Source organism: Lepidochelys olivacea, assembly GCF_965140295.1.
Source record: "Lepidochelys olivacea isolate rLepOli2 genome assembly, chromosome: 6".
Taxonomy (NCBI): Eukaryota; Metazoa; Chordata; order Testudines; family Cheloniidae; genus Lepidochelys; species Lepidochelys olivacea.
The window spans coordinates 60,460,517-60,488,493 of NC_140416.1; the positions used below are offsets into that span (position 1 = coordinate 60,460,517).

The 27,977-nt window shown below is 39.9% G+C and overlaps 1 protein-coding gene across 2 annotated transcripts; it reads right to left on the reverse strand.

Moving 5' to 3' along the window:
- On the reverse strand, positions 1–27,883 carry LOC311522962 (serine/arginine-rich splicing factor 5-like). 2 transcript variants are annotated; one of them, XM_084632585.1, is made up of 8 exons: positions 27,767–27,883; positions 21,412–21,555; positions 18,774–18,844; positions 17,944–18,039; positions 14,418–14,490; positions 9,724–9,797; positions 8,795–8,905; positions 1–7,671 (listed from the first exon to the last, which is right to left on the reverse strand). In XM_084632585.1, the coding sequence occupies exons 2-8, from the start codon at positions 21,535–21,537 to the stop codon at positions 7,455–7,457; spliced, it is 768 nt and encodes a 255-aa protein (XP_084488711.1). In that variant the 5' UTR covers positions 21,538–21,555; positions 27,767–27,883; the 3' UTR covers positions 1–7,454. The 2 variants fall into 2 exon arrangements, with proteins under 2 accessions (XP_084488711.1, XP_084488710.1); XM_084632584.1 differs by having other exon boundaries at positions 1–7,674.
- Positions 27,884–27,977: the final 94 nt, after the last annotated feature.

Here is a 27,977-nt window from a genome sequence, read left to right on the forward strand (position 1 = left end):
TCAAGGTCAACAGAGATCAGAATTTAATTTCAGTTCAGGTCAAAGTGAGGCTTAGAGTTTATTGGCTCGTGAACTATAAGGTCCCATTGCCTGCTGCAGAAGCCTGTCTAAGGGTATGTCTGCGCAGCAATCACAGGGTATAATTGCAGTTCATGTAGACATACCTGAGCTAGCTTTAAGTTAGCTAGCACAGGTCTCAGAGTGGTGAAGCCACATCAGCACAGCTTCAGTGTGAGCCAGCCACCCACGTAATTACCCAGGGTCACGGGTAGGCATCTACAGCCCACACTAAAACCTGTGCTACCATAGCATTGTTGCTTCAGTACCCAAGCTAGCTAGATTAAAGCTAATGTGGGTGTTATGGGTTCCTTGGGGTGCAACCTGGAACTGGGGTATTGCTGAGCCCTCTGTCTCACCAGCCTAGGCTCCCTCTCACACTGTGATGCTGTGACAAGCTGCAAACCCCTCCAGGTCCTGCGCTTGCACAGATATCTACAGGCAGCGACACACCCAGCTGAATTACATGAATGCTTCTCCTAGCCACTCATAAACCAACAACAGAGAGGCTCCAGCCAATTACCCCAATTCCCCAGCCTAGGACCCCAGAGCTGTACCATCTTGCCCTGGTCAGAAGCCTAACCAGTGTAAGTTTATTATGTGGTCTGCCACTTCTACAAAGGAAAGTGGACGTTCACCAGCTTTTGTACACTGAGCAGATTCCCCAAGCACTTCAAGCAACATACTGTTTTAGGTAAAATATAAAACAGATTAATTAACTACAGAAAGAAAGATTTTAAGTGATTATAACTAGTAAGCCTACAGATCAAAGTTGTTACCTAAGAAATAAAAGTAAAATCGCAACTTGAGTTCTATAAACTAGACAGAATTTGAATCAAGCAGTGTCTCACCCGGATGGTATAGTTCCTTCCTATGCAGGCTGGGATTCTCCTTTCCAGCCTGGGACCACCTACCCAGCTCAGGCTTTGTCCTCCAGACATGTTCCCAGGTCTTGTGTTGCTGGGATGGGGGAAGGAAGAGGCCAAATGATGATGTCATTTCTCCTCCTTTATAGGTTCCTCCAGCTTGCTGGAAAGATCTTTTTCTATGTGTCAAGCGGTGTCCATTGTTTACATGCTATCTCTGAGAAGTCTTCATTGTACATAGATCCTGTGATAGTCCTTGATACTGTGAATTCCCCTTAATGGGCCATCAACACAGTCTGGCTTCTTCACTGTTGTACCTGAATGGCTGGTTGTGGGTGTTTCCAGCTTCACACCATATTTCAGTAACATACACATAGCAAAACTTCATAACTCCACATACAATCCAACAGTGTGTTAGTGTTCAACAGATCACAACTTTTAGAAGGATGCCTCACAAGGCATACTTTGTGCAAAACATATCATAATCATATCACCATGGTACATATGGGGGTGCCAGGGTGTTGCTTTGGGATATAGAGTGTCACAGAATATCTACATGAGCTGCAATCACACTCTCTGATTACAGTGTGGACATACCCTAAGTGTTGGCCTCAGGGGACTGTGGAGGCAGAGGGCTCAGAGCAGGAATACAAGCACATTTGGGAGCCCATAAAGGGCAGTGATGTTCTTTGTAGGAGTGAGAAGAATATGACAAATTCTTGTCTGTTTCTAATTGGACAAATATATTTTATAAACCTTGAAATTAAAGTGACATTTTTCAGAGAAAGGGCTGGAATAGATTTCAATGAATTTTATAAGAATTTGTTAATAGATAGTCATGGTTTTAGGGATATAAAATAATGTCTGGTTTAGTGAAGATAAATCCAAAGCTCCTATTTACCCTCCTTCTCATTTGCTGTGGACACATTAATTTTGGAAAGAAGTCCTGAAGGAACAAAAAGGTACTCCATCCCTGTAGCTGTGTTTGAGGTTTGAAAGAGAAATGCATTGTCTTTGTCTAATGGATAAAAATATCTTCAGACCTTGTGTGACCCCAAGGCCCATTGGTGGTTCAGTACTCTGCAGGCAGCTGCAGGAGGCAATATTTGAAATGGCTTGGCCACCAGCCATCCTCTCTCACTGTACACTTCTAAATGCACTGCCAGCAACACAACTATGTCCAATTTAGAAAAGGTACTCGGGTTCATAAATGGTTATCACAGATTGTCACCTCATGTGGAGTTGCTGCCACTAGCACCCAGATTACAAAGTCGGTGTTATGTCTCAGAGATAGTTTTGGGGTCAGGGAAAATGCAAGATAAAGATGTCTTCCTTTCTGTACATCGCTAGAACGTATGGGTGGGGAAAGGGTTAATATCCATTCCCTGAAAACACTGATTCAAGATGCAGTGATAACTTTTGACCCCTATTTTTGACACTCCAGTATGCTCTGAATTATGCTGTTGTTTCATCTTTATTCTTGAAAGTGAGAAGTTTTCCACATAAGTCTATGAAAATTAAATTCCCTCCATGTCATCCCTCCAAAGGCAGTGATTGCAAGTACAGTCATACACCACTAGATGGTGCGAGACAGACACTAATTCGGGGTGGGCAAAATCCGGCCTGCCAGCTGTTTTAAGCCACCCCTTGAGCTCCTGCTCAGGCGCTCTTAATTTAGGCAATTGCTGCAGTTCTAATCTGCATCTCTCTCTCTTTTAGCTGCTGTGTCCTCCAAATAGACCTTTGTGATTCTGAACCTTAATTCACTGAGTAGGGAACAAAGGGAAGATGGGACTGGAGAAGATTATATTGACCACCCTGTATATTGATTGCTTGAGACCAAAATGGAGATATCAGACCAAGAATAGGAGGAAGGCATGGGTATGTGAGATATGTTGATCAGTATGGAGTTACACCCCTAGGACATGGTTCTGCTTCCGCCTTCTTCCTGGATTTTCCAGGTACAGGAGACCTGAACTGGACAAGACGCAACAAGGGGAGATGGGAGACCCAGACCCAGTTTATGTGCTGGTCAAGACTGAGCCCTTCAGCTATGCCGGAGGACTAGCTAGCCCCACCTCCAAGCCAATTAATGAGCTCAGAGGGTTTGCATAACACTGTGATGGTCAGGGGCTTCTGAACTTGCTTTAGTCATAGAAGGAACAGTAGGAGTTTCAACACCACCTGGAAGTTTCTAACCAAACCTCTCCACCTTGCCAGTGGCCCAGACCCTGCCAGATTACCCAATGACCTCAGATATTAAGGAGATCTGAAAAAACAGACTCTCTGGGAGTTTATGCTGAGGCTGGATTCCAGCATCAGGATGCATGGTGCAGCTTCATGCATCGGATGTCAGTAATTGCTACTGGGAAGAGCAGTTCTGTCTGGGACTGTAATGAGGGATGCCCTTGCCCCTGGGGAGAGAGGAATCAAGTGAGAAGGAAGTCTAATCTGAGGCTTGTGGAAATTAGTCCTATGACTGAACTGCAGCACATATGGAGATGGCAACCTATGGCCTTTAAAATGCTGCCCTTATGAAAGAGTGCTCTAACTTAATAGGGCCCTACACAGATGATTTCAGGCCTATAGAATTTGAGAGAGATCATAGCACTGGTACAGAATTCTAGAGATTGGCTTCAAAATCACACTCTGTTAAATTCCATAGGAAACTTCCATAAAGCATGGAGCAGATAAGAGAGATGGAAAGGGTCAGTGGGGAATGGAATGGGGCCATTCTACCTCAAATTTTGCATTACAATTCACATAACATGTCATTGGATAGTTTGAGGCATTTGTATTGTTTCTTGTTTTTATTTTGAAAATCACACCTTCCTAAATCCCTCCCAGACCCTCTGTCACATTCTGCCTTTTGGCTCTGTCTTTCCACCTACGGTACTTATGTGGCCCACCTTACTGTAATATTTGAGTGACTCACCATTTTTAATGTATTTATCTTCACAGCACCCATAAGATAGGAAAGTGCCATTAGCCTCATTTTACAGTAGATGAACTGAGGCAGAAAGAGTAAGTGAATTGCTAATATCACACAAGGATTCTGCAGTGAAGCTAGGAAATGAACCTGATCTCCCAAATCACAGGCTAGCACCCTAACCACCAAACCATCCTTCCTCTCTGGACCACTTTCTCTCTGTCTTTCTGCATCCTTGGGGAAAGATGCAGAAACAAACAATTGAGAGAGAACTGGTGCTGATACAACCCTTGGACCTGGATTCTGCCCTTGGCGTTGGGAGGGCTTTTGACATTGCAGGCTCAATTGAGACTGAATAGTGGGTTTGCCTATCTTGGATGTTGATGGAGACTAGAGACTGTTGGAATTAGGACTACATAACAGTGAAATATGAGCAATTCAGAGCTGGAAGAGCCTTTTAGTCAGATTGAATTCTTTTGTTTTTCAAACATTTAACACAAACTTGAGAAGAAGTTTGTTAAAGATTTCACACTTCTCCTTAAATTCCAAATCCACAGTTGGGACCCATTAATCTTCCAGAAGAAACAGAAAACCAGATACGATATTCCTAGTATTTCTAAAGATAGCCCTTCCACTCCCCCAAAACACCTTCCAGTTCTTTATGCATCATAAAGGGGCAAAATATGCATTTTTAACAACTCATTGCAGATCACCTATAACCCTACTCCCCACAAGTATAAAACAGTCTGAATTTAAAAACCCCACATTCGGTCTCATGTAATTAGTTTACACTTTAATGGTACCCACAGCTGAGGTATTGCAATCCTACTAGTTCTCCAGTCAGCCATCAGTATAAAGTGGTATAAACCCTCCAATGACGAAGCAATTACATTGGTATGAAGATGCTTACATAGCACAGCTATTCATGTGTGGGAAGGAGAGTAAGCTATAACTATACATAGTTATATTGTTATAACTGTGTCCACACTAGGGATTGCATTGGTGTAACTAAATTCCCCCACCCTTTTTTTTTTTTTTTTTTAAAGTTATGCTACCTCTAACCAAAATAAGTTATATAGGTTCACAATCTGTGGGTAGACCAAGCCTTGGACTCAAAATTATAGAAACGCGGTCTTTATGTATCTAGGGCTGCAAACACTACACAAGGACCCTGAAGCCTATTTATAGGTTTGTCCGTATAGGATTCCACCCCACCTAACATTTCTTATTGTTGCTACCACTGGTAGCAATGGTGGGAAATTTTGGGGGAAGAAACCTAGTGTGGGTCAAGGACCAAAAAAATTATTGATAACAAGGATTAAGGGTGGGTGAACTTTAGTTTTAACTCAATATTTAATTCAGGTGCAAGCCTAATGTGGCATGGTCAGAGGCTTGGCAAGACATATTTCATATTATATTTACCTACCTTATAGAAACTAGGCCAGGAAAAGGGTTAAGTGTGTGCAAACAGAGCTTGTCTTGCACAAATTGAAGTAATATTAACACTAACATTTTAATTTTAAAGATGGGGATGAAGTTAGTGTTTACAAAAGCATGAGACTGACAAACAACAGAGTCAAACATGGCCAGGGCAGGCACTTTTCAAGATTTCCTACATAGCTCTGACATTTGACAATTTTATTTTTCGAAGTTCTGGGCCTCTTCTGAGCAGACTTCCAATGTTGCATGCTGGTGTCACAATATGAATTGCTTAGGGGCTCAAGTCAGACTATGCAACTCTGTTTTGTTTGTTAAGTGATCTACATTTGTTCCCTACACCTGAGTGAAGTGCTAATGTATTAAAAGCACACTGAGCCCTTACAAGCCCAGAGTCCAAAAACAAGATTAGAAGCGATAGTTATGCTTATGAAAGGTGCCAACTTTGAAGACTAGGATCCTGTATCCACAGAGCAGAAATAGCATAGGCAAGGCAAGTTTCTCCCACTTTTTTCAGAAAATGTACTTCAGTCCTTATGGTGGGACCCCCGCTGGGGTGATGGGGTAATTCAGCGGCTATGGCCTTTCTGCTGAGATTGATAGTCATCGGACATGGGTAAGAACCATACTTACACTGCCATTTGCCTTTAACTCATTTCACATAGGCTACTGAACAGCCATCAGATGGCCATGACAGTAAAACCCTAAGGCCTACTTTCCTCACATCACAAAGGGTCTAATGACAAAAATGTAACACTTCGTTTCTAGTTTGTTTTGTTAGCTTTCATGAGAACGTATGTTTTTATAAAAGCAAATGATTTTGTGACAGAACAAAAGCCTCACAAAGGCTTTACAAAATGAGCAGTACCAGCACTAAGGTGTCAAACTCCTCCACTCAGTGAGCTAAGCAGGTAAAGACACTTGTTTATTGTACTAAGACTGGTACATTTAACATAAGTATGCCTTGGGGTTTGATTTACAAACTTTTTCCAACAAGATTCCCCTTCTTTTAACTATTCAAAAGCCAGAAAAATACTAATCACAATAAACTAAAAGAACCTACAATACTATTTGCAGTAGAAATACCTATTAATCAAAACTATTGCACATTCAGTAAATTTAAAGAAGATACCCTCTCTTTACTCTCAGACATTACCAAATTTTCCTGTCATAACCTTAACTAAACATTTACTGGGAATTTTTGCTGCTGTCATGTTCTAAAATAAACTTCCCCTTCATCAGCCATTTTGATTATCACTAGTCACACGTGTTCATGGTATTTAGCATCATATTCTTGTTGTGGATATGAAAGCTATGCTGCCTTTATAAACATATTAAAAACCAGGAAATACATAGAGAGACTTGTGTATCTGATGCAATTTCTCTAATGGATTCATCTGTCAAACGAGGGCCTCCTCACTCTTTCCTACACCATCATATTGGAAATCTCACTAACTGGAAGAAAATCCTGATAATCCTTTGTCATCTGGTCATGGTATGTCCCACTGTAACAGGAAATTCTGACTCCTTCACCAAGGGGTTAACATATTGATTCACTAACTACCTAAACAGCCAGTAGTGTGCTGACAAGTAGTAAAGAACACCTGTATACTGCAAATGTTATCTGAGACCTCTTAAAGCTGGAATTTAATAGCCAGTTCAGCCCAGCAATGGGGGTGAACCAAATATTAAGCCACTAAAAGAATTCAGTTATCTACTTACAAAAAAGAAATACAGCCATAGGAGTCTGACTAATGAATAAAATCTACACTTCAGGTTCTATAGATTCAATATCAACAAAAGCTAATACAAATATGCTGTTCTGAAAAAAATGCAATGTATGGCCTCAACCTGAAACCTAACATTATGTGTACGTGGTACAACTAGGTGAGAAACATTGTTTACTGACAAAACAAAATATTGTATTATTAATTGGCAACCCCGCCCCCACGTCCCCTCCCACAACTTCACTCCTCACAGAGACAGAGAAGGCCTGTTATATGTGCTGCAGTCTATTTGATGACATGCATTTTGGTAATGAAAAAGGTGGTTAGCACCTCATCATGTTAACTCTTCCCCCCACCCCCCTTGTTTGTAATTTGTCTCAAGCTTTTAGGGAAATACGACTCAGAAATTAAACACACTGGCACATCTTTCGGAATACACTAACTACGGCTCTCAGCAGAGCTCGACCGAGAACGAGATTTTTTCTTGGAGGAACGGGGAGATGGAGAAGAAGGCTGCACACTAGAATGGTGGCTCTTCTGAGAGTATTTTTTGTCAGGCGTACGACTGCGAGAGCGAGACCTACTGGTTGACCTGGAAGATCTTGCAGACTTGGACTTGCTGCGAGATCTTGAGTAGCTTCTTGAACGAGACCTGCTTCTGGGAAAAAATATAAAAGGTCTTACTCTGGAATATTTTTAAATTAAGAATTTAAATGGATGTTAACTATTTTTAAAAAAGCTATTTTGCACCCATAACATTTCCATCTACAGAACTCAAAGCACTGCACAAAACATTCAATCACTTCAGGTATTGCGTTTCTTTTTTACTCTCCATCATTTAGGGGGGCAGAGATAGCTCAGTGGTTTGAGCCTTGGCCTGCTAAACTCAGCGTTGTGAGTTCAATCCTTGAGGGGGCCATTTAGGAACTGGGGCAAAAATTGGAGATTGGCCCTGCTTTGAGCAGGGGGTTGGACTAGATGACCTCCTGAGGTCCCTTCCAACCCTGATATTCTATGATTTGTAAGATCCTTGTCAACTAAAACTTGGGATATGCAAGCAATTTTTACTCATCTATCACGAAAAAAGGAAGCACAAGATCACACTAGTCATTCTTTCCCCCTAGAAAAGCGTATGTAAATTAGGTACAATTCTTGGGACCCCAGTAAGATATTAAAATGTCTGAGTATCACAAGAGCTCTGCAAGCTCAAAGATTTGAAAATTGCATCCCTTGTTCTGCTGTCAATCTTTTTGCATTTAACAAGACAGATCTTTGTATAGATTATGATGGAGCTGAAGTTAACATACATTTTTATTACTTTTAAAAATTTAAAAGTCAGAACAGCTTTAAAAACATACATTAATTAGTTGCTTTTTACTGGGTCTCACCAGAAAGGCAGTTTTGCAAAATTCCTGAAGATTGAATAATGGAAAGAATCTGAAAAGATTTGGAGGAAATTTTCTAATAAATTATAACCATTTTAATGTGGGCCAAATTTTGGATGGAATCTCTTTCATTTTGCCCATTTAGAGAAACATCAGATTTTTATTATCTCTCCACCAAAAATATGGCAAATAAAACTCAAATCTGCACTAAAAATCCATCTTTTCTGAATTAAAATTTTGTCTGAAACACTTTATAGTATATCTACTGCTGGAAACTGGTTTTGTACTGTGGTATTGCAAATGACAGCAAAGGAGTTAAATACTTCAACAGCATGGCACAGTTCTTGGCAGTGCTGATACCAACCTACAGAACTGTCAGGGCAGACAACATACCTGTGTGATTTGCGATCTTCAATTAATTTAATTTTGCGCCCATTGAGCTCAGTGCCATCCAACTTGTCCAATGCACTCTTCATATCATCATATGATGCAAACTCCACAACACTACGGATCATCAGGAAGTCACAAAAATTAAGTTATGGGGGAGAATGGAGGAAAGCAGAGGAAAAAAGATTTTGTATTCATTAGAGTGGGTGGTTTGTGTTTTTTTAAATCTATATGCTCAGGTTTTAACTCCTTAAAACTGATTTTCTAGCTTAATGACAGGACTGACACTGACAAAACAATCCTAACCACCTCCAATGCCCACACTCATCTTAAATCACATTGAATGATAAAAGGAAAACTCCTGAAGTCATCACTTGCGGGCAGATCTCAGCTGCTGTACATCAGCTGGGAGTTAATGAAGCTATGACAATGTACGGCACACCTGAAGATCTGCCTGCCCTTCATTCCTTATTTGGGCAAAATTCTGAAGGATTTCAAGATCTAGCTTAAGCTTTTCCGGGAAGAAGAAATACAAATGGGCCAAGTCTGCCCCCTCCTTAGAACTTTAGCAGTAAATATAATTCCTTTCTTTAGTTGGCCTCATTTACACCTCTCTTCCCCAAACATGTTATCAGGGCTGCTTTAAGTTGCACCTGTCTGCAATGGGCCTCAAGGAGTTATTCTGGCAATAGAGATTCACCAGAGAATAATAATGTTCCCGCCATGCTTCCTTTTCCCTGGGCTACCCACAACAAGTCCCTTAGCATATGTTTATGGACAGTCAAAATTTGCACAAAAGTTCCCTAAAAGGAAATTCGTGAACAAGAACAGTACCTTAGCTCTAAGTATGGTGATTTTTACACTTTGAAATAGCAGGAAGATTGGATCATCATTATCCTGGTATTGCCCAGATTTATACACAAATATGGATTTACCCTTCATTCCTGTTGTTTCTGTGCGCATCCACATAAGTCACCTCTCCTGCCTTTCTCATGACATCTTTCAAGTCCTGCAGTAAAAATTACAATTCAGCTTAAACACGAAATACACTAACAAGCTATCTGTAAGTCAAAAAAGTAAAGTTCTCTGTTAGACAGGTTATAATTTTTGCATTTAGACTTCTTTTGAAACTCAGCCTACTTAGTAACAATTACAATAATAAAAACAAATTATTGCTTTTAAATTAAGCCCATATCCCAAAAGCAGCTCTTATGAAAACATGGTGCAGCAATTAAAGCATTAATTAACATTGTAACTATACCAGATAAGGAGTTATAGGATATTAAATGCAAACTTTTACAACTGACCATAAAGGCTATTTTGGAAAACCTCATTTAAATGAGAATCTTGCATATTTAAAATTGCCTACATGCATATTCTCCTCCACCCCCACTTAAAGCTACACACACAAAAATTAAATGAAAAATGTCTATGTTTAATTAATGCTAAGATTGTAACAAACTGACAAACGGCAGAATATTCAGAGTTACAAGAGGAGAATCTGTCTTAACTCTGATTTTTCTGGCTTTCACCAGTCTGTGTCACAACCTCAGTGTTATTTCAAAAGAGATACTTGTATTTAATGTCAACAGAGACTGAACATACACTATAGCATGTTTACTTGCCCCGCAATGTGATAAAACGAAGTGAACAAATAATGTTACAGGTGATTAAAAAGATAAGTACAATTATATTTAAAAGTTATTTGCAAACTTAAAAACAATATATTCTCCAAATAATATTGCGCATTTTATAGCCCAAGGCTACTTACCGCAACATACCACAAGTGGTCAGATGATATAAGCAGGTACCTTAAGTAAACAGTCGCTTGTCCAATACCTAGCTGGCCAAGAGGAACTGCCTTACATGAGAAGGGCAGAGGAATGGCTCATAGCAATATGCTTCAGGGGGATGTACCAGAGACCCTGAAAATACTTGACAACATCCGGAAGTGGATACAGAACCTGCGGCTGACCTGTGCTAGCCAAATCGAGCTCAAACCTGGACAAACCAAGATCTAGATCGCCAAAACAGGAGTGTCATAGGAACCAAAAGGAAAATTCAGAACAGGCCAAGCCCTAGAATTTCAGCCACTAGAAACCCCAAACTCTTGGGCTCTCTCTCCTCCACACAAGAGAAACGAGGGTTAACCCAAAGCAAGGCTGTTAAAAGAGGTTCAAAATGCACTTGGTTAGAAATATGTTTGAGAAAAAAATACAAACAAAAAGCTAAGAAATAAACTTTAGAACATTTGCTACAGCATACGGAAGACTCAGTTTAATGCTTAATAAAGCTCAACAATTTAGTTCTAAAAGTGAGCATCCGAATTACACATTAGGCTGCAAAACAGTGAATACTTTTTCTTGTTTAAAATGCTTAAAAACCCAAACACTCTCATTCAGTTACCACATTTAATATATGATCCATAGCCACATTTAAAAACCATTACTGCAAACTAAACACATGTACAGTAATTCAGAGATAAAGGGTGAAACCCTGACCTTACTGAAGTCAATGGGAGTTTTGTCATGGACTTCAGTGGGGCGAGGATTTCACCCAACAAGTTTAAAACTATACATTTGTTATTAATAAATCAAAGGTTTTCTTGATCTAGAACAAAATGCTCTAATTTAGAAGTGCTGCTAAGAAAAGGAAATTAAGTAAGGCAATCACACAGACTTGCATTCTAAGTTAAGTTGTTTTAGGTTCTAAAATTTTGAGCCATCTTAACATTTAAACTCTGATTTGCTAAGGATCATGGCCATAAAAAGCTGTGTAACAGAACAAGAAGATACGATTGAGACACTAAGAATATTATTTGAAGAGAGAAGAAATACGTTCGTGTGTGTGTGTGGGTGGGTGTATATATATATACACCCACACACACACATATATATGTAGGAAGTTTAGGACGCTGCTCTCCTTCAACCAACAGAAGGTCTTAAAACTACCTAAACTAATCTCTTATATTAAAAAACAAAAAAAAACCAGCAATGAAATCTGACCATTCATGAGGGTTAATGTTTGGTTTCACCTCACTCACAAAAATATATCATTGTGTTCCTCAGCAATTAAAGATTTAATAGACCATGTATTTTTTAAAAAACAGAAAATTGTGAAAAAGAATAAATGTACACATTAAAACTGTCCTAAGAAGACATGGCTTTTACTTTTCTTTTAGCAATCACAGATCTATTATCAGATCAACTATCAACTTCAACTATCATTTATTTTTGGGAGAACTGGTAGTGTTGATGGGAAGCCATTTGTAACAAATTTGCACTGTCATAACCACAGGTAATTAAAATTACTGGTTGTTTGGCTTTAAACACACTTGGAGCCATAAAATGGGCCGGGGGAGGGGGTGGAGAGAATGATCTGGACACACATTTTAACTATTTCTAGCATCTGAATGTGCTGGCTTTAAAAGCAGACAAATATAGTCCTGTCTCAAATTTTGGGAAGCTACACATCCAGATGCCCACAAGTTTTGAAGGCAAGGTATTATATCTATTTCATTCAGGATAGCTAGTTTCTCAAAGGGAGATGAAGACCAGAACTTGTCCTGGGATAATCTAGAATCCAGTATTTTAGTGACTATCATATTTCTAGTCTCATCAATCATATTAATAGTATACTACTACTTAATGTTTAATAGCTAACAAATTCTGATGTATTATGGCTTCAAAATTAAACTACATTTGTACAGGGAATTTTACTTTAAATTGTAACATTTTATAGAGAAGCAATTGTCTTAAAACAGTTTTGCTATAATTTGTTACACATTTAGCTTACCAAGCACTTTAAATGTATACCTCCACAAATCTAGAAGAAATGGCACATTGTCCTCCTTAAACCATCTCTAATGGACTAGTGTCAAGATTAACAGTAATTTCACACTAAGCCTACAAAGTGCAAAGCTGGTCAGGAGTGCTTAGTGCTAGTGTACTTAGCACTTGCAAAATGTGTCAGAATATTCTCAACTTTCATGTTAAGCATTCAAGAAATTTTGCCGCGAACTTTTAGGTATGGATATGTTCACGTGCTCAGGTAACCACAAAAGATTTATTATGGTGAATCTGAATTAAGATGATGTAAATCTAACATGTAATTACTAGGAATAAAGCCATTATAAATATTCAAAAGTAAAAGTGATTGCAAGATCCAATTTCCAAGCTGTGAATTAATTTTAATGTAAACACCTCCATTAAATTATGGCTTTCCTCAAGACTCCATTATAGCTTTTACCCCTTCCTCAATGTTACCTCTACAAGATCAGTGATTTTTAGAGCTTCATATACAGAGTAGAAAGAAAAGGAGTACTTGTGGCACCTTAGAGACTAACCAATTTATTTGAGCATGAGCTTTCGTGAGCTACAGCTCACTTCATCGAAATTGGTTAGTCTCTAAGGTGCCACAAGTACTCCTTTTCTTTTTGCGAATACAGACTAACACAGCTGTTACTCTGAAACATATACAGAGTAGTTGTGTAGTATATACTAGAGGGATTTAGATGAAGTCCACTTGTCTGCTGAATCAAAAGTTTAAAACTGATCAGAGGTTTATTTAATAATAGAATCATATAATCAAATACTGTGCTTTCCATATGAAAGGATGGCACAAAGCTTTGCAGACTTAAGCCCTAATTCTGCCACCAGATCCACATGGGTGGACCCCTGCACCCTCATGAAGCATCATTAACATCAGTGAAGCTCCAGACAGGCATAGAATGTTTGCCCTTGCAGATCTTGTTGCAGGGACCAGAGCCTTAAACTAACACAATCTATCCATGTCCGTCTCTTCAATATACAAACAAAATCCATCTATGATCATTAACGTAGTGTCTTTTTTAAAAAAAAAATAAACCTCACTTGTTGATTCTACCTTTTGTAAGTAGTATGGGCTTAGCAATAGATATTTCTGTTGCAAGGCCCACAAAGAAAAGTGAATTCCTTATAATGGGTATATTAGAAACAACACACACATTAATATAAAAACAGTGATCATGTGGTCATTCTTTTTAAGTCAGCTAAAGATTAGAAAAAGTTGTAGACATCACAAATCCAGTGATACAGCTTTAAAAAGAATTTTTAAAAGAGTTTATCTGAACCCCTGCAGTAAGTACACTATGTCTAAGTGGCTTTCTTGGAATTTGCTTTATTCATGCAGTATTAATGAATTCTTAATCATGGTCCACCTCAAAAAAATGTTTAGCGCAATTAAAAAAGACTACAAGTTTCATTCAGAACAAAAATGGAAACTCAAAGGTGTGGAAATCTCAAATATTCCATCCTAGTAAACTGATTAATGATTTAGAGGTTACAAATGTAACGCCAAATTAAAAGATAATCCAAAGTATCACCAGCTGAAAATCATAAGGCAAGAACCACTAGCCTCCCAACTACAAAATGTCAGCTATGATACCTATTTGTACAGTTTTGAAAATTAGTTACTCTTAAATGTTGGAGTATATAATTCAAGCACTTTTTTTAACTTTTAATAAAAATTAAATATTTATTATGGCTTTAATACAAGATTAGATTGCAAACTGCCTCCTTAAGGGCAGGAAAATAAAATGCACTGAATAAAATCATGTATTAAAGATAAAAAAGACTGAAATCTAACTCACCTGCCAGCTGATCCGTGAAGAAAGGTTTTCAACTATAATTCTGTGTTCAGTACGAACAGGAGGTCCATACCAGCTATAAGAATTCAGAGACAATAAAATACATTTCCCCAAAGCAGAGTATTTAAACACACAAACTCATGTGTTCTGACAGTTTGCTGATGGAGTTAAATACTAATTACTTTCCTTACATATGGATTGCAGATTAGATTCTCCCTGGTTAACTCTTATACTATATTTAAAAGCATATACCCACTATAAGAGTGGAAGTGCTGACATAAGCAATAAATTAGTATTTTGCTGGAAGAACTTTACACCCAGACAGTCAATATAGATGTCATTTTCAGATCTATTGAAGACTAATTTATTTTCATTAAATTAGTTCAGACCAAAAAAGTATAATCTAAGTACTCTAATGGCTTTGGTCAAACATATTGCCTCTGGAGGCCACTCCTACTGAAGGTGTAATTACTTCTTTGCTGACAAGGGGATAAATTCTGTCTTTTGAAGTCAAAGAGACACATGCAAACATCTTAAGACAATTTAGCCCAATGGTTCTCAATTCCCAAGCACTTGCTAATATTTGGATATGCCAATGTGCCCCTATGGCAGTTTCTTATGGGTCAGAATATTCTGACTTCAAGAAACACAACATGAAGCCAACTGGTTGCATATAAGTGGCAGTGGCACTTTGATTGTGAATAAAAAGTGTTCATACCATGAAACGTTACTGAAAGGAATTACTATAATTACTATAATTATAATAAGGTCTGATGGCGAGTTATGGGGGATTGAGGGAGGGGAGAGTGGGAGAGGAAGTCCCTAACAGGCAATTAGTGCTCCCAATCCCAACAACTCTATTAGAGGGTTTGAGAACCATTGGGGAGTTTGGAAAAAGCACACTGGCTTTTGAAAAGATAATGTACAATTCTATTAATGGTGTTATGTTGGACTTCTATCAGAATGGTGGGAGAACAGTACCCTGAGAAGATAAATGTTTTCCACCTATTGTTCTTCCACCCAGCTGTTTCTGGTAAGGGTTATCAAGATAGTTACAAAGCACTGATAGCAATTTAAGCCAATCAGATGACTTAGAACATTTTTTTCATCCCTTCAAATTAATGTCTCACACAACCACAATTCAAATAGGTTGTACTGCTACTGTGGGCATCCTTGTATTTAGTTATAGTTTTCAAATGAAACAGACTTGGATGCTTACTGTAGTACTAAGTACACCCAATGACACCATTTTATGCACTCTCAGTTTTGGATAGATAAACCAATTGTCATTGCTTCCTAGTCTGTCCTTTCATTCTCACACGAGGTGCATATGAAATGACATTAATACAGAGAAGAACTGTCTAGTGTGCGCGCGCGCATGTGTGTAAAATTTTACTTGCCCTGGCACAAAAACCTGCTTACTGTTATGAAAAAATTATGATTGATAGTAAATTAATACACATCATTGGGGTCACACCTTAAGTTAATTTGTTCAGTCTAGATGTCGGAATTACTCAGTGTTATGGTTCTTTCAACACCACACCTCATCCCATAAAATGTAACCCTAATGGTGTGTACTGATTTGTACACTGAAGCATAGGTAATTTGATTTCAGCGCATACCTCAAAGTGTCCCAATTTTTTTCAGAACATCCAGATCTTCAGAGCATTTAAGCAGAAGTCCCAGAGTCCCAAAACTGGCAGGCTGAGTCCCATTTTTTCATTATTTCAAACGGTAGTCTCTTCCTGTCTGGCACCGGGTGTCTGACGTCATGAACATGGCCACAACGTCAGATGCCCACGACCTTCAATCACACTTCCTACTTTAAAAGTTCACTTTTAGCCTGGACCTCGGATCAATCCTACCGCATCAAGGTCACTGCCACTAAAGAAAAAAGAATCTAATTAGCATACTTGCATATGCAAATTAGATGCCCCAGATTTTACTGGTCTGTGGTTGGAAGGAACTCTGCCTCTGAAACAACTGCAGAGAGGTTAAGAATTATATTTCAGTGAAATGTTTATCCTTCTTTCAAAAACTACTCTGCATAGTCCACAGTTACTAATTCTATTACAGAATACATCAGTTCAAATGGTTTACTTTAGAAACAACAATTTAAAGTAAAAAACAAAGTGTTGCTCTGTCATTTAACTAACTCTGCAAAATTTACCATTTAAGAAAATCCATTAAAATATATAAAGATCATTATCTCATTAAATAATTCAAAGTAATACTTTTTCACACATACTGTATATCCAGCATATGTAATAGATACATGTAGTCTGTACCATAACTGTTTTTAGATTCCATCCATGGACAGAGATTGTCCTTTAGGCGGGGTCACTTTCTTTTCAATCAGCAACCTTTGCCTTTTTGTACTTTTATACTGATGGGTGTTATGCTAGCACTTTGTTCCTACGATAGCGGTTCTTACCATGATCTGTGAGACCCCATCCCAGTGCTTACTGAATTAAACTTTTTAGAACCCAACAATGGGAAATTTGGAACCTTGGTAGGTTAGATGGTCCACCAGAGAAACTTTCAAGTAAAATGGTTCACAGAATTTATGCTGAAGAACCATTGCTGTACAGTAATATTAAACCCATGACACATTGCTTAGGTAGAGAGATGCCCCAGTTGAGAAACACATGATCTTAATATTAAAAAATGAATAACCTTCCCAGGGTTTTTTAATCACAATATTTTTTAAAATATAGAGTTGGTTTTCCAATATGAATCACAAAAGGTTTTGCGACAGAAACATACTGGGAAGTATTTATGACTTCTTTCCTTGCTGACTCATGCAACTTTGTATTGGCAGTTTCAGACAATGTCAATTAACACTTAAGATTTTCTATTGGTTTCAAAAGAAGTCATTATACTGACTTGACATCTGTAATTAGCTACCTAGTTATGTTAGGAAAAAGCCCAAAAAAGAACAGGCCAACCCAGTGGCACACTGTTAGTACTCAGCATCACACAGGCCAGTATGGAGTGCAAGCACAGTACCGTGTGTTCACTAGCAGTGGGATACAGAGGGACCACTCAAGTTGCTAACAGCAAATCCCTCAAGTCGATTAAGGAGCAGCACTGATTGGCTCAAAGGTGTCCCATCTTGTCCTCCTCAGCCAGAAAAATAATGGCTACGAGGTACAGGGGTGTCAGTACTGGGTTCCTCAATGGCAGTGGTTCTCAAACTTTTGTACTGGTGACCCCTTTCACATAGCAAGCTTCTGAGTGCGACACCCCTTATACATTAAAAAGGCTTTTTTTTATATATTTAACACCATTATAAATGCTGGTGGCAAAGCAGGGGTTTGGGGTAGAGGCTGACAGCTTGTGACCCCCCATGTAATAACCTCACGACCCCCCAATGGGTCCCGACCCCTAGTTTGAGAAGCCCTGCTCAATGGTATGTAAGGACGTGGAGCTTCCCTTCTCCACCAACAGGAAGAAGAAAAAACAATGCTTTAAGCACAGTGCATCCCCAGTTATTTTATATGCAGTAAATTGAGATCAAATCACTCACCTAGGTCCACTGCTACGTGACTGGTAATAATTGAACCGCTGTGGAAATCTGCCTCTGCCTCCCCCTCTTCGTGCCCTGGCATGTTCAATTGTAACCCTTAAACATGAGAGAAAAAAATCCATAACTACTTAAGTCACTTCAATCCTTTGCAATAGAAAGTACACATGCAGAATCAAGAGAGGTCCTGCTCTTAGGTTTTTATTTGACACAGCATAGCAGAATCTATGGCAGATATTTCATAAGCATCCAAAACATTAACTTATAATGTTTCCATGAAATTTACTTCAGGTCTGCTGTTTAGATTTAATGGTCAGAAAGGAAGAACAAGAGTATAGGGCCGTGAAAAGAAAAGGCCCACACTGATGGTTTAAGATAAATATGCAAGTTGTTTTTTGGCTCATTAAGATAACTTATTGGTTTCTTATGTACAATGACTGTTTGGCACTCTTATAAGCCATACATATGGTAAGAGGTTCTGATTAATTTCTAGAAGTGACAGATGGACTAATGAGAAGAAGAGTGAAATGAATGGATTTGACATTTCTGGTAAGATTGCATCTGTTCATCTGGGGAAGAGCCATATAACATATATTGGAGGGAAAACACAAATTCCTAACATCTCTAGCCAAAAAAAAAAAAAGGCAGTTGAATTCTATGCTACAATACAAACTAAGGCCCCCAGTCTTGCATCAGGACATAACAGACACCTCCACTTACATAGAGATCGGTCAGAGATCCACCCGACCCAGATGTTGGAGCAGAGCCTAGTGCATCATATTTGGGGTATAAAACGTATTTAGTGTTTTAGAAAAAGCGTATTTGAAGTTTACCTTTCATTGCACAGTTCTTTACCATTCAGTTCATAAACTGCATCATCAGCATCTCTATGGTCTTCAAACTCCTAGGAAAGAAACAGGAATAAGCATCACAGATTTATAATGATGCAATCACATTTCCCACTAGAGCAGGGGTCAGCAACCTTCCAGAAGTGGTGTGCCAAGTCTTCATTTATTCACTCTAATTTAAGGTTTCACTTGCCAGTAATACATTTTAATGTTTTTTAGAAGGTTTCTTTCTATAAGTCTTTAATATATAACTAAACTATTGTTGCATGCAAAGTAAATACGGTTTTTAAAATGTTTAAGAAGCTTCATTTAAAATTAAATTAAAATGCAGAGCCCCCTGGACTGTTGGTCAGGACCCAGGCAGTGTAAGTGCCATTGAAAATCAGCTCGCATGCTGCCTTTGGCACGTGTGCCATAGGTTTCTTACCCCTGCACTAGAGTATTCTTTTCCACACCCTCTTAAAAATGTGTGTATTTAAGAACTATGCAGTGCAGCAAGCATCAACTAGCAGATCTATATCCTTAAAGCAGAACGCAGTGAAAACTGATGAACATATATGGACTTTTACACTGAGAATTATTCTCCTTCTCAATTACACTAATGTATCTCCATTAATTACAGTGAGTTAGTCCCAAGATCACTACAGTGAGTTAGTCCCAAGCACCAGGTCCTGTATACGGATATGTGATGAGCTAACAAGTCCCTTATTCCGTGTATTCTTATCAGAGGACGAAGGATAGTCTTGGGTTTAGGGTATAGGATTGGCAGTCTGATTCCTATTCATACCCCTGTTACAGATTACCTTGGGGAATTCACTTAGGCCAACATTTTAAAGTTTCCCTAGAGCTGGGTACCTAAATAAGAATGTTCCTGAGTTTCTGCAGTGCTTAGCACTCACATCTCCCATTGACTTCAGTTAGAACTGTAGGTGCAAGGACATTCAGAAACAAATACCAGGCCACTTATTTAGGTACCTAACTTTAGGTCACTATGGTTTGAAAAATTGTGTCTTTATCCTCTTTCTTTACTGTATTCTATAAAATTTAATCTAAAAAAAAAAATCTATGAAATGATCTCAAAAATGATTAATCAGTTCTTTTGTCTTGTACTTAAGCAATAAATACACAATGAAATGTGTTTTAACAGTATTAAGAATGCTTTAGCTCTTTAGTACCTCCTGTTGCATTGCTCATTGACACCACAGCAGAAAGCAAGACCAGCAGCACTTGCATTTTGAATGCTTAACACAAAATCTGCTTTCATAACAATAGATAAAATAACTGAACATCTTGTGGAAGAAAATAATTTAGAGACAATATGAACGCCTTACTCACACTACTTAGCACCTTACATTATGAATAGTCCACTGAAATCCTTCACACATTAAGATGCTACACACTGAGTAAGAATACTAGAATCTGGCCCTTAATGGTTAAAGCAGAAGACCAAGAGTCAGGTGTTATGGATTCTATTCATAGCTCTACTACAGACTTGCCGTGTGACTTCAGCCAAGTTACTTAATCTCTGTTACTCAGTTCACCAGTATGTAAAATGAGAATATTACTTATCTAACAGAGAATACCAAGGTGTTTGTTAGTACATTAAAGTGCTTTAAAGTCCCTGATGAAAAGTGCTCTTATAGAGCTAAATTTTATAATTTGCTAGTAGCTTGATGGCTATTGAAGAGGGAGTGCAACAACTACGGAATTCCATTCATTTGTGGGGTTTCAATAGAAAAATACTTTTAAAACTATTTTTGGCAACAACTGGTATCAAGCCATTCTTTAGAGCAGTGATACTCAGACTGAGGCTCGAGAGCCGCAAGTGACTCTTTAATGTGTCTCCTGCAGCTCTCTGCAGCACATGATATTAAAAAAACTGAGAGATTTATTTATTAACCAATCTAAGTTATTAGCCAATCAGGATGCTTTTACTATTTTATTTTATCAACTACAATTGATTCGTAACACTTGGTTAGTCATTTCACTGTGAGAATAATATATATAAAACCTAAATATTTACCATCGTACTGTTTAAATATATAGTACTATAGTAACTGAAACAATGAATTCACACTACTGTGGCTCTTTTGGGTAATGTTGATCACTAATTTGGCTCCTGAAACACTGAGGTCTAAGTATCACTGCTTTAGAGATATGGCCAAAGATACTGGAAACACTAAAATAATGTAAAAACTGCAGTATAAACTTTTTTTCTTTCAATTCCTTTTAAAACCCCATCTTTTTTCCCCAGGACAAAAGTCCGCTGAGTTTTACATTTAAGTGAATGGTTACAGGGTAGTTAGTGTCCTCAAAAATAAGGAGTGATATCCTGACCCTCACTGAAGGCAATGGCAAAACTCCCACTGAATTCAGAGCCAGGATTTTATCCAGTTTTAAATGAAAACATGGAAAAAATTGCAGCTGAACAAAAACTAACCTAGAGTGGGAAAAATCTGAATTAAGCTCATATGAAAAGCAATTTAAAGCACAAACATTTTCCATTTCACCATTGGAACTATTATAGTCTCAAACATTTCTTCCCTAAGTGATGTCCCCTGCCTGCTATTAAGCTAACTGAGCCTGTAATTGCATAAAAGAGGAAGCATGAGGATACACTTACCACAAACCCAAAACCATTTTTCAGATTGATTTCACGTATATGTCCATATCCTTTGAAGAATTTCTCCACATCCCGCTCCCGGGCATGTGGGCTCAAACGTCCAACGAAGACACGACAGCCACTCATTTTAGTTTAAAGGTGAAACTGTAAAACAACAGTTAATTAGCATTATTCATCAGAGTAATTAACTAAAAATAGCTTAATCAGAGTCCTTTCTAAATGAGGCCCCAGAAATCCCGGTTATTGGTCAAATCAGATAACAAATCAAGACAACAAAATCCAAACCATGTTAGAAATATGATTCCTCTTTATAGTGAGAGAAGTTCTCTATTACAGTTTTAAGTTGAATGTACATGGAATAACTCTTAGCTAGTTTTTTAAAGTATAAAAAATATTTCTTGATATCTGCCCTTTGATAAAGGAATTATTTGAGCATCAGGCAATGCACTTGGGCATCACAGAAATGTGAAAACTAACTACAGAGTAAGATTATTCACTCTTGGAGAAGTACTCTTCTGCTACAGAGAAACAAGGGACTAGTTTTCTGTTTGGGGGCATCAGCTCCAACTAGCACAGCCTGTGAAATTTAAGCACACTAATAAATTACAAAGCTTTAATATATTTTGTATATAAAATATTGCAAGAGCATTGGACATACAGCATTAATTATGTATTTCAATGGCTGCATAGTTCACTGATCAGACAATGTTATACTAATTTTATCTCCTCTTTGAACAGTGGATATGATCTGAAGTTACCAAAAAGGAATCCTGTTACCCAGTAGATCTGCACCTTCTGTGTATGCAGAATCATTTTTGGTTACTTTTCTGAAAAGAAGAGCTTTTCTGTTTGTTTACTGGTTTTGTTCCTGCAGAGCCAACCCAGCTATTTGGTAGTGATCTAAAGCCTAATCTGGCTCATGCATCATTAACAGAATTGTTAACCAAGTTCCAACTGCAGAGTCTTTGGATCCCAGAAAAAAGCCCAAGTGAATTTAAAACTCAGGACTAGTAATGAGAAGAAAAAGCTTTCTATTTGTAAACTAAACAAAATGGCTATAGAAGTCATTGATACAAACATGGAACCCAAAGGTGCATTTTACCACACAGCCACATTACAGTAATATGACGTATCATCTGACAGACATATTTTATAACTCTTAGCCCAGTTAGTATTACTTCATTCTGAAGATCACAATACTTAAGGTTACACTTTAATCAAATGAGTCCAAATATCAATAAAGCATTTTCACCTTAAAAGGAGGATGCAAGCATTTCGCTGTGAGCAGCATTCTACCAGACCACAGAGTTAGATGTGATTTCTCATTATGAGATAACTATTTGAATAGTGGCAGAAAGGAGGTCTAACATCAGGGACCAAGATTTTCAAAACTGACTAGTGATTTTGGGTATCTAATTTGAGACACCTTGCAGAAAAAGCTTTGGGGAGTGCATTTTCCCATCACTACTACCACTAGACCTTTCACTTGTGGATTTCCACAAGAATGAATTCTCTCTCCAGGCCATTCTCCTCCTGCTTTAACATTGGTTTAACAATCCAAACAACTTTATTATTAAAAACTGAAATGCTGTTGTTCTGAACAAAGTATGAGTGCATCTGTTTAAGTTTAGGTGACTGTGTAAAGTTTAACCCAAGATTATTTTGCACCAATATTCTCAACATCATAAAAACAGACAGTCTCTGCCCTGAAGACCTTGAAATAATAGGGTTCTATCTTGTAGACCTTTTGTATATGAAAGTGTTACAGGACTAGGCCCTAAAGTAGACAGATAATACCACTTGGACAGTATACCAGATGAACCACGTGGGGTGAAATCTAAGGGCAATTCAGATGTAATTTTTGTTATGTTAATGTAATTTACCACTTACATCTCACACAGAGTAGCACTGACAGGCTTCAACAAGCAGCACATTTATAAGGAAAGATTTAAAGGAAGAGAAGGATTCCATTTTTTGAATTTTAATTAAATGGCAAGTACTTTTTTCAAATGTCCAAAATACAGTTTCTTGATTCAGAACTAGGAATTTTAAGGAATCTGATCAACCCAAATTAAAAAAATAAAATAAAACAGATTAACAGTGAAATGTGCCTAGGTAGATCAAACAATGTCTAAAGGGAGTGACAGAGGTCTGCCCCTGCAGAGGTTTGCCTGCGCTAGGCTTATGGTAGTATCAAGGCCTATTCTGGCTTGGAACTGTCTTGGCCATCCTTCTCTGGAAAAGGTAGAAAACCTCCAGAAAAAGTCACAATTGTTTATTAACTATTTGTTTCTGTACCTGAAATCTTTTAACTAAAAACATTTACACAAGGCAACAAACCTCAAACAGGTAAACAAAACATCCCTCCCATACACACCTATGCTAAAGAAAAGGCTTGAGTCTTGCCTCCAAAGATTCTATGTATGTTCAGGTTTCAGAGTAACAGCCGTGTTAGTCTGTATTCGCAAAAAGAAAAGGAGTACTTGTGGTACTTGTGCCACCTTGTGGCAACCAATTTATTTGAGCATGAGCTTTCGTGAGCTACAGCTCACTTCATTGGATGCATACCGTGGAAACTGCAGCAGATATTATATACAGAGAGACCATGAAACAATACCTCCTCCCACCCAACTGTCCTGCTGGTAATAGCTTATCTAAAGTGATCATCAAGTTGGGCCATTTCCAGCACAAATCCAGGTTTTCTCACCCTCCACCCTCCTACACACAAACTCACTCTCCTGCTGGTAATAGCCCATCCAAAGTGACAACTCTCTTCACAATGTGCATGATAATCAAGGTGGGCCATTTCCTGCACAAATCCAGGTTCTCTCACCCCCCTCCAAAAACCACACACACAAACTCACTCTCCTGCTGGTAACAGCTCATCCAAAGTGACCACTCTCCCTACAATGTGCATGATAATCAAGGTGGGCTATGTCCAGCACAAATCCAGGCTCTCTCACACACACACCCCCCCCCCCCCCGGGGACACACACACACAAACTCACTCTCCTGCTGGCAATAGCTCATCCAAACTGACCACTCTCCAAGTTTAAATCCAAGTTTAACCAGAACGTCGGGGGGGGGGGGGGGGGAACAAGGGGAAATAGGCTACCTTGCATAATGACTTAGCCACTCCCAGTCTCTATTTAAGCCTAAATTAATAGTATCCAATTTGCAAATGAATTCCAATTCAGCAGTTTCTCGCTGGAGTCTGGATTTGAAGTTTTTTTGTTTTAAGATAGCGACCTTCATGTCTGTGATTGCGTGACCAGAGAGATTGAAGTGTTCTCCGACTGGTTTATGAATGTTATAATTCTTGACATCTGATTTGTGTCCATTTATTCTTTTACGTAGAGACTGTCCAGTTTGACCAATGTACATGGCAGAGGGGCATTGCTGGCACATGATGGCATATATCACATTGGTGGATGTGCAGGTGAACGAGCCTCTGATAGTGTGGCTGATGTTATTAGGCCCTGTGATGGTGTCCCCTGAATAGATATGTGGGCACAGCTGGCAACGGGCTTTGTTGCAAGGATAAGTTCCTGGGTTAGTGGTTCTGTTGTGTGGTATGTGGTTGTTGGTGAGTATTTGCTTCAGGTTGCGGGGCTGTCTGTAGGCAAGGACTGGCCTGTCTCCCAAGATTTGTGAGAGTGTTGGGTCATCCTTCAGGATAGGTTGTAGATCCTTAATAATGCGTTGGAGGGGTTTTAGTTGGGGGCTGAAGGTGACGGCTAGTGGCGTTCTGTTATTTTCTTTGTTAGGTCTGTCCTCTGGTAGGTAACTTCTGGGAACTCTTCTGGCTCTATCAATCTGTTTCTTCACTTCCGCAGGTGGGTATTGTAGTTGTAAGAAAGCTTGACAGAGATCTTGTAGGTGTTTGTCTCTGTCTGAGGGGTTGGAGCAAATGCGGTTGCTCACCCCCCCCCACCAAGACGTTCTGGTTAAACTTGGATTTAAAACTTGGAGAGTGGTCAGTTTGGATGAGCTATTGCCAGCAGGAGAGTGAGTTTGTGGGGGTGTGTGTGTCCCCGGGGGGGCGGGGAAGGGGTGTGTGTGTGAGAGAGCCTGGATTTGTGCTGGACATGGCCCACCTTGATTACCATGCACATTGTAGGGAGAGTGGTCATTTTGGATGAGCTATTACCAGCAGGAGAGTGAGTTTGTGTGTGTATGGGGGTGTGTGTGTGAGAAAACCTGGATTTGTGCTGGAAATGGCGCACCTTGATTACCATGCACATTGTAGGGAGAGTGGTCACTTTGGATGAGCTATTGCCAGCAGGAGAGTGAGTTTGTGTGTGTGGTTTTTGGAGGGGGGTGAGGGAACCTGGATTTGTGCAGGAAATGGCCCACCTTGATTATCATGCACATTGTGAAGAGAGTTGTCACTTTGGATGGGCTATTACCAGCAGGAGAGAGAGTTTGTGTGTAGGAGGGTGGAGGGTGAGAAAACCTGGATTTGTGCTGGAAATGGCCCAACTTGATGATCACTTTAGATAAGCTATTACCAGCAGGACAGTGGGGTGGGAGGAGGTATTGTTTCATGATCTCTGTGTGTATATAATATCTGCTGCAGTTTCCACGGTATGCATCCAATGAAGTGAGCTGTAGCTCACGAAAGCTCATGCTCAAATAAATTGGTTAGTCTCTAAGGTGCCACAAGTACTCCTTTTCTTTTTATGTATGCTCAGCCATATACACAAAGGGAGATAGCAGTCAGGAATTATAAACCAGGAGTGGAAGGGCCCCTTTCTTACCCTCTTGAGAATGTAAAACGGGACAATGAGCACTTCCAAACCTTTCAACAAGCAAAAGGGAAGATAGACCCACAGATTGCTATTGCCAGGCATCTTTGCCCTGCTTTCAGTCCCTTGCAGGTACATTTTCTTGCATACTCCTCCTCTCCCTTAGATAGCTCTCGCTTACAGTAGCAAGTTTTCAACTTTGCCAGTCACCTTAAACAACAACTTCCACAGAAAACTACTAGCTCTCAGACATCATGCTGGCTGTGCGTCTACTATCATTAGGTGTTAACTTTCTGATAACAAGGTATGTGTCTTCTTTTAAAGCTCAGCAACAGAAAATCATAAGATCTTATATGAACACGTGAATATGGTGAGTTTTAATTGTTGAGATATTCCTCATTTGTGTATTTGCATTCCTCTTGGTACAGAGTATTGGTATATACTTGCAGAGGCCTTTCTAGCTCTAGGCAAGCTAGGGGGTTGCTTGGGGTGGCAGATTTCTGGGCAGCAGCCTAGACTAGCATATTAGCCCATACCTTGCCCTGGTCACAATAAAATGGTGGCTGGGCCAAACCCAAGCTGCGTGTGCACGCCCAAGGCCATTTACTCAAATTTGGCCCTGCCAACCACCCCTCTGTCACGATGGGAGGGGAGGCCAGGCCAAGTCCAAATTGGAGTGACATGGGGGGAGGGTTTCAGAGTAGCAGCCACGTTAGTCTGTATCCGCAAAAAGAAAAGGAGTACTTGTGACATCCACTGCATGCATCCGATGAAGAGAGCTGTAGCTCACGTAAGCTTATGCTCAAATAAATTGGTTAGTCTCTAAGGTGCCACAAGTCCTCCTTTTCTTTTTATGGTGGGAGGCGGAGACACTAAAGTGTTGTCTAGGGAGACTGACAGATTGCCTTGTGCCGCGGCTACATACTTCCTCTCTAACATGGTGAAAGAGAGGTTAATAAACTGAAATAGAGCGGATGCTACTATTTCTTGAAGAGTGAACAGGTCAAGAACTGAAATATCAAAGATTAATGTTTCCCAGCCACAGATAAAAGCCATACAGACCAAACTTGCTTGCTAACACACAAAAAGAGGTTTAAAAAAACAACCCCAAACAGATCGCCACACTGCTGACTTACAGAGCCCCGGAGGGCAGGCCCCGCACAGCAGGCTCAGGGAAATGGGGCGCTGCGATGTGCTTAGCAAGTAATAACTAGAGAGAGAAGGAACAACCGTCTACCCCCGCGGAGAGCAGAGCCGGCGGGACGAGCGGCAATGGCCGGGGGGGGGGGGGGAGACCGGAACGGCGGATTCCTGGGCGGGTCCGAGCGAGGCAGGTAGGGCCGGTGGCGCTGGGCGGGAAGCACGAGGCGGAGGAGGAGGGGCAGGGTCTCTCCTGCCCGAGGTGGCAGAGGCTTCTCGGTGCGTCACGCCGGGGCTCGTGAGTCGCTCCGTTTGCGCAACTTCGCAACACACAAATCAGGTACCGCCCCTCCCCCCCAACCGTGATCTCCGGCTCCCTCCCAAATCCCTTCTCCCCCATCCCCATCCATCCCATCCCCACCGCCCCTTCCCCGGCTCCCTCAGGCTCGCGGGGAGGGGATATTCACCCGTGGGGGCCGCTGGGTCCAGCCAGACCCTGGGAGCGCAGCGCACGGTGCCTCTCTCCTCCGCCGCAATATGGCGGCGCCAGTCCCGAGAGGAAGGAGGCAACCACAGAACCCTGCTATTGGCGCGCCGCCGCCAGACTACACCTCCCAGTACGCAACGCGCCGGATTGCCCCGCCCCCACGGCCGCCTGGACGTGCCGCTGCGGACCGG

Bases quoted from the DNA above. Each gene is read 5' to 3' on its own strand.
- LOC311522962 (XM_084632584.1), bottom strand. From the start codon at position 21,537: ATGAGTGGCTGTCGTGTCTTCGTTGGACGTTTGAGCCCACATGCCCGG. The intron at 8,906-9,723 runs GTAAATCCATAT...GATGATCCGTAG, and splicing joins AGAAACAACAGGAATGAAGG to TGTTGTGGAGTTTGCATCAT. The intron at 7,675-8,794 runs GTATGTTGTCTG...ATTTTTTCCCAG, and splicing joins GAAGATCGCAAATCACACAG to AAGCAGGTCTCGTTCAAGAA.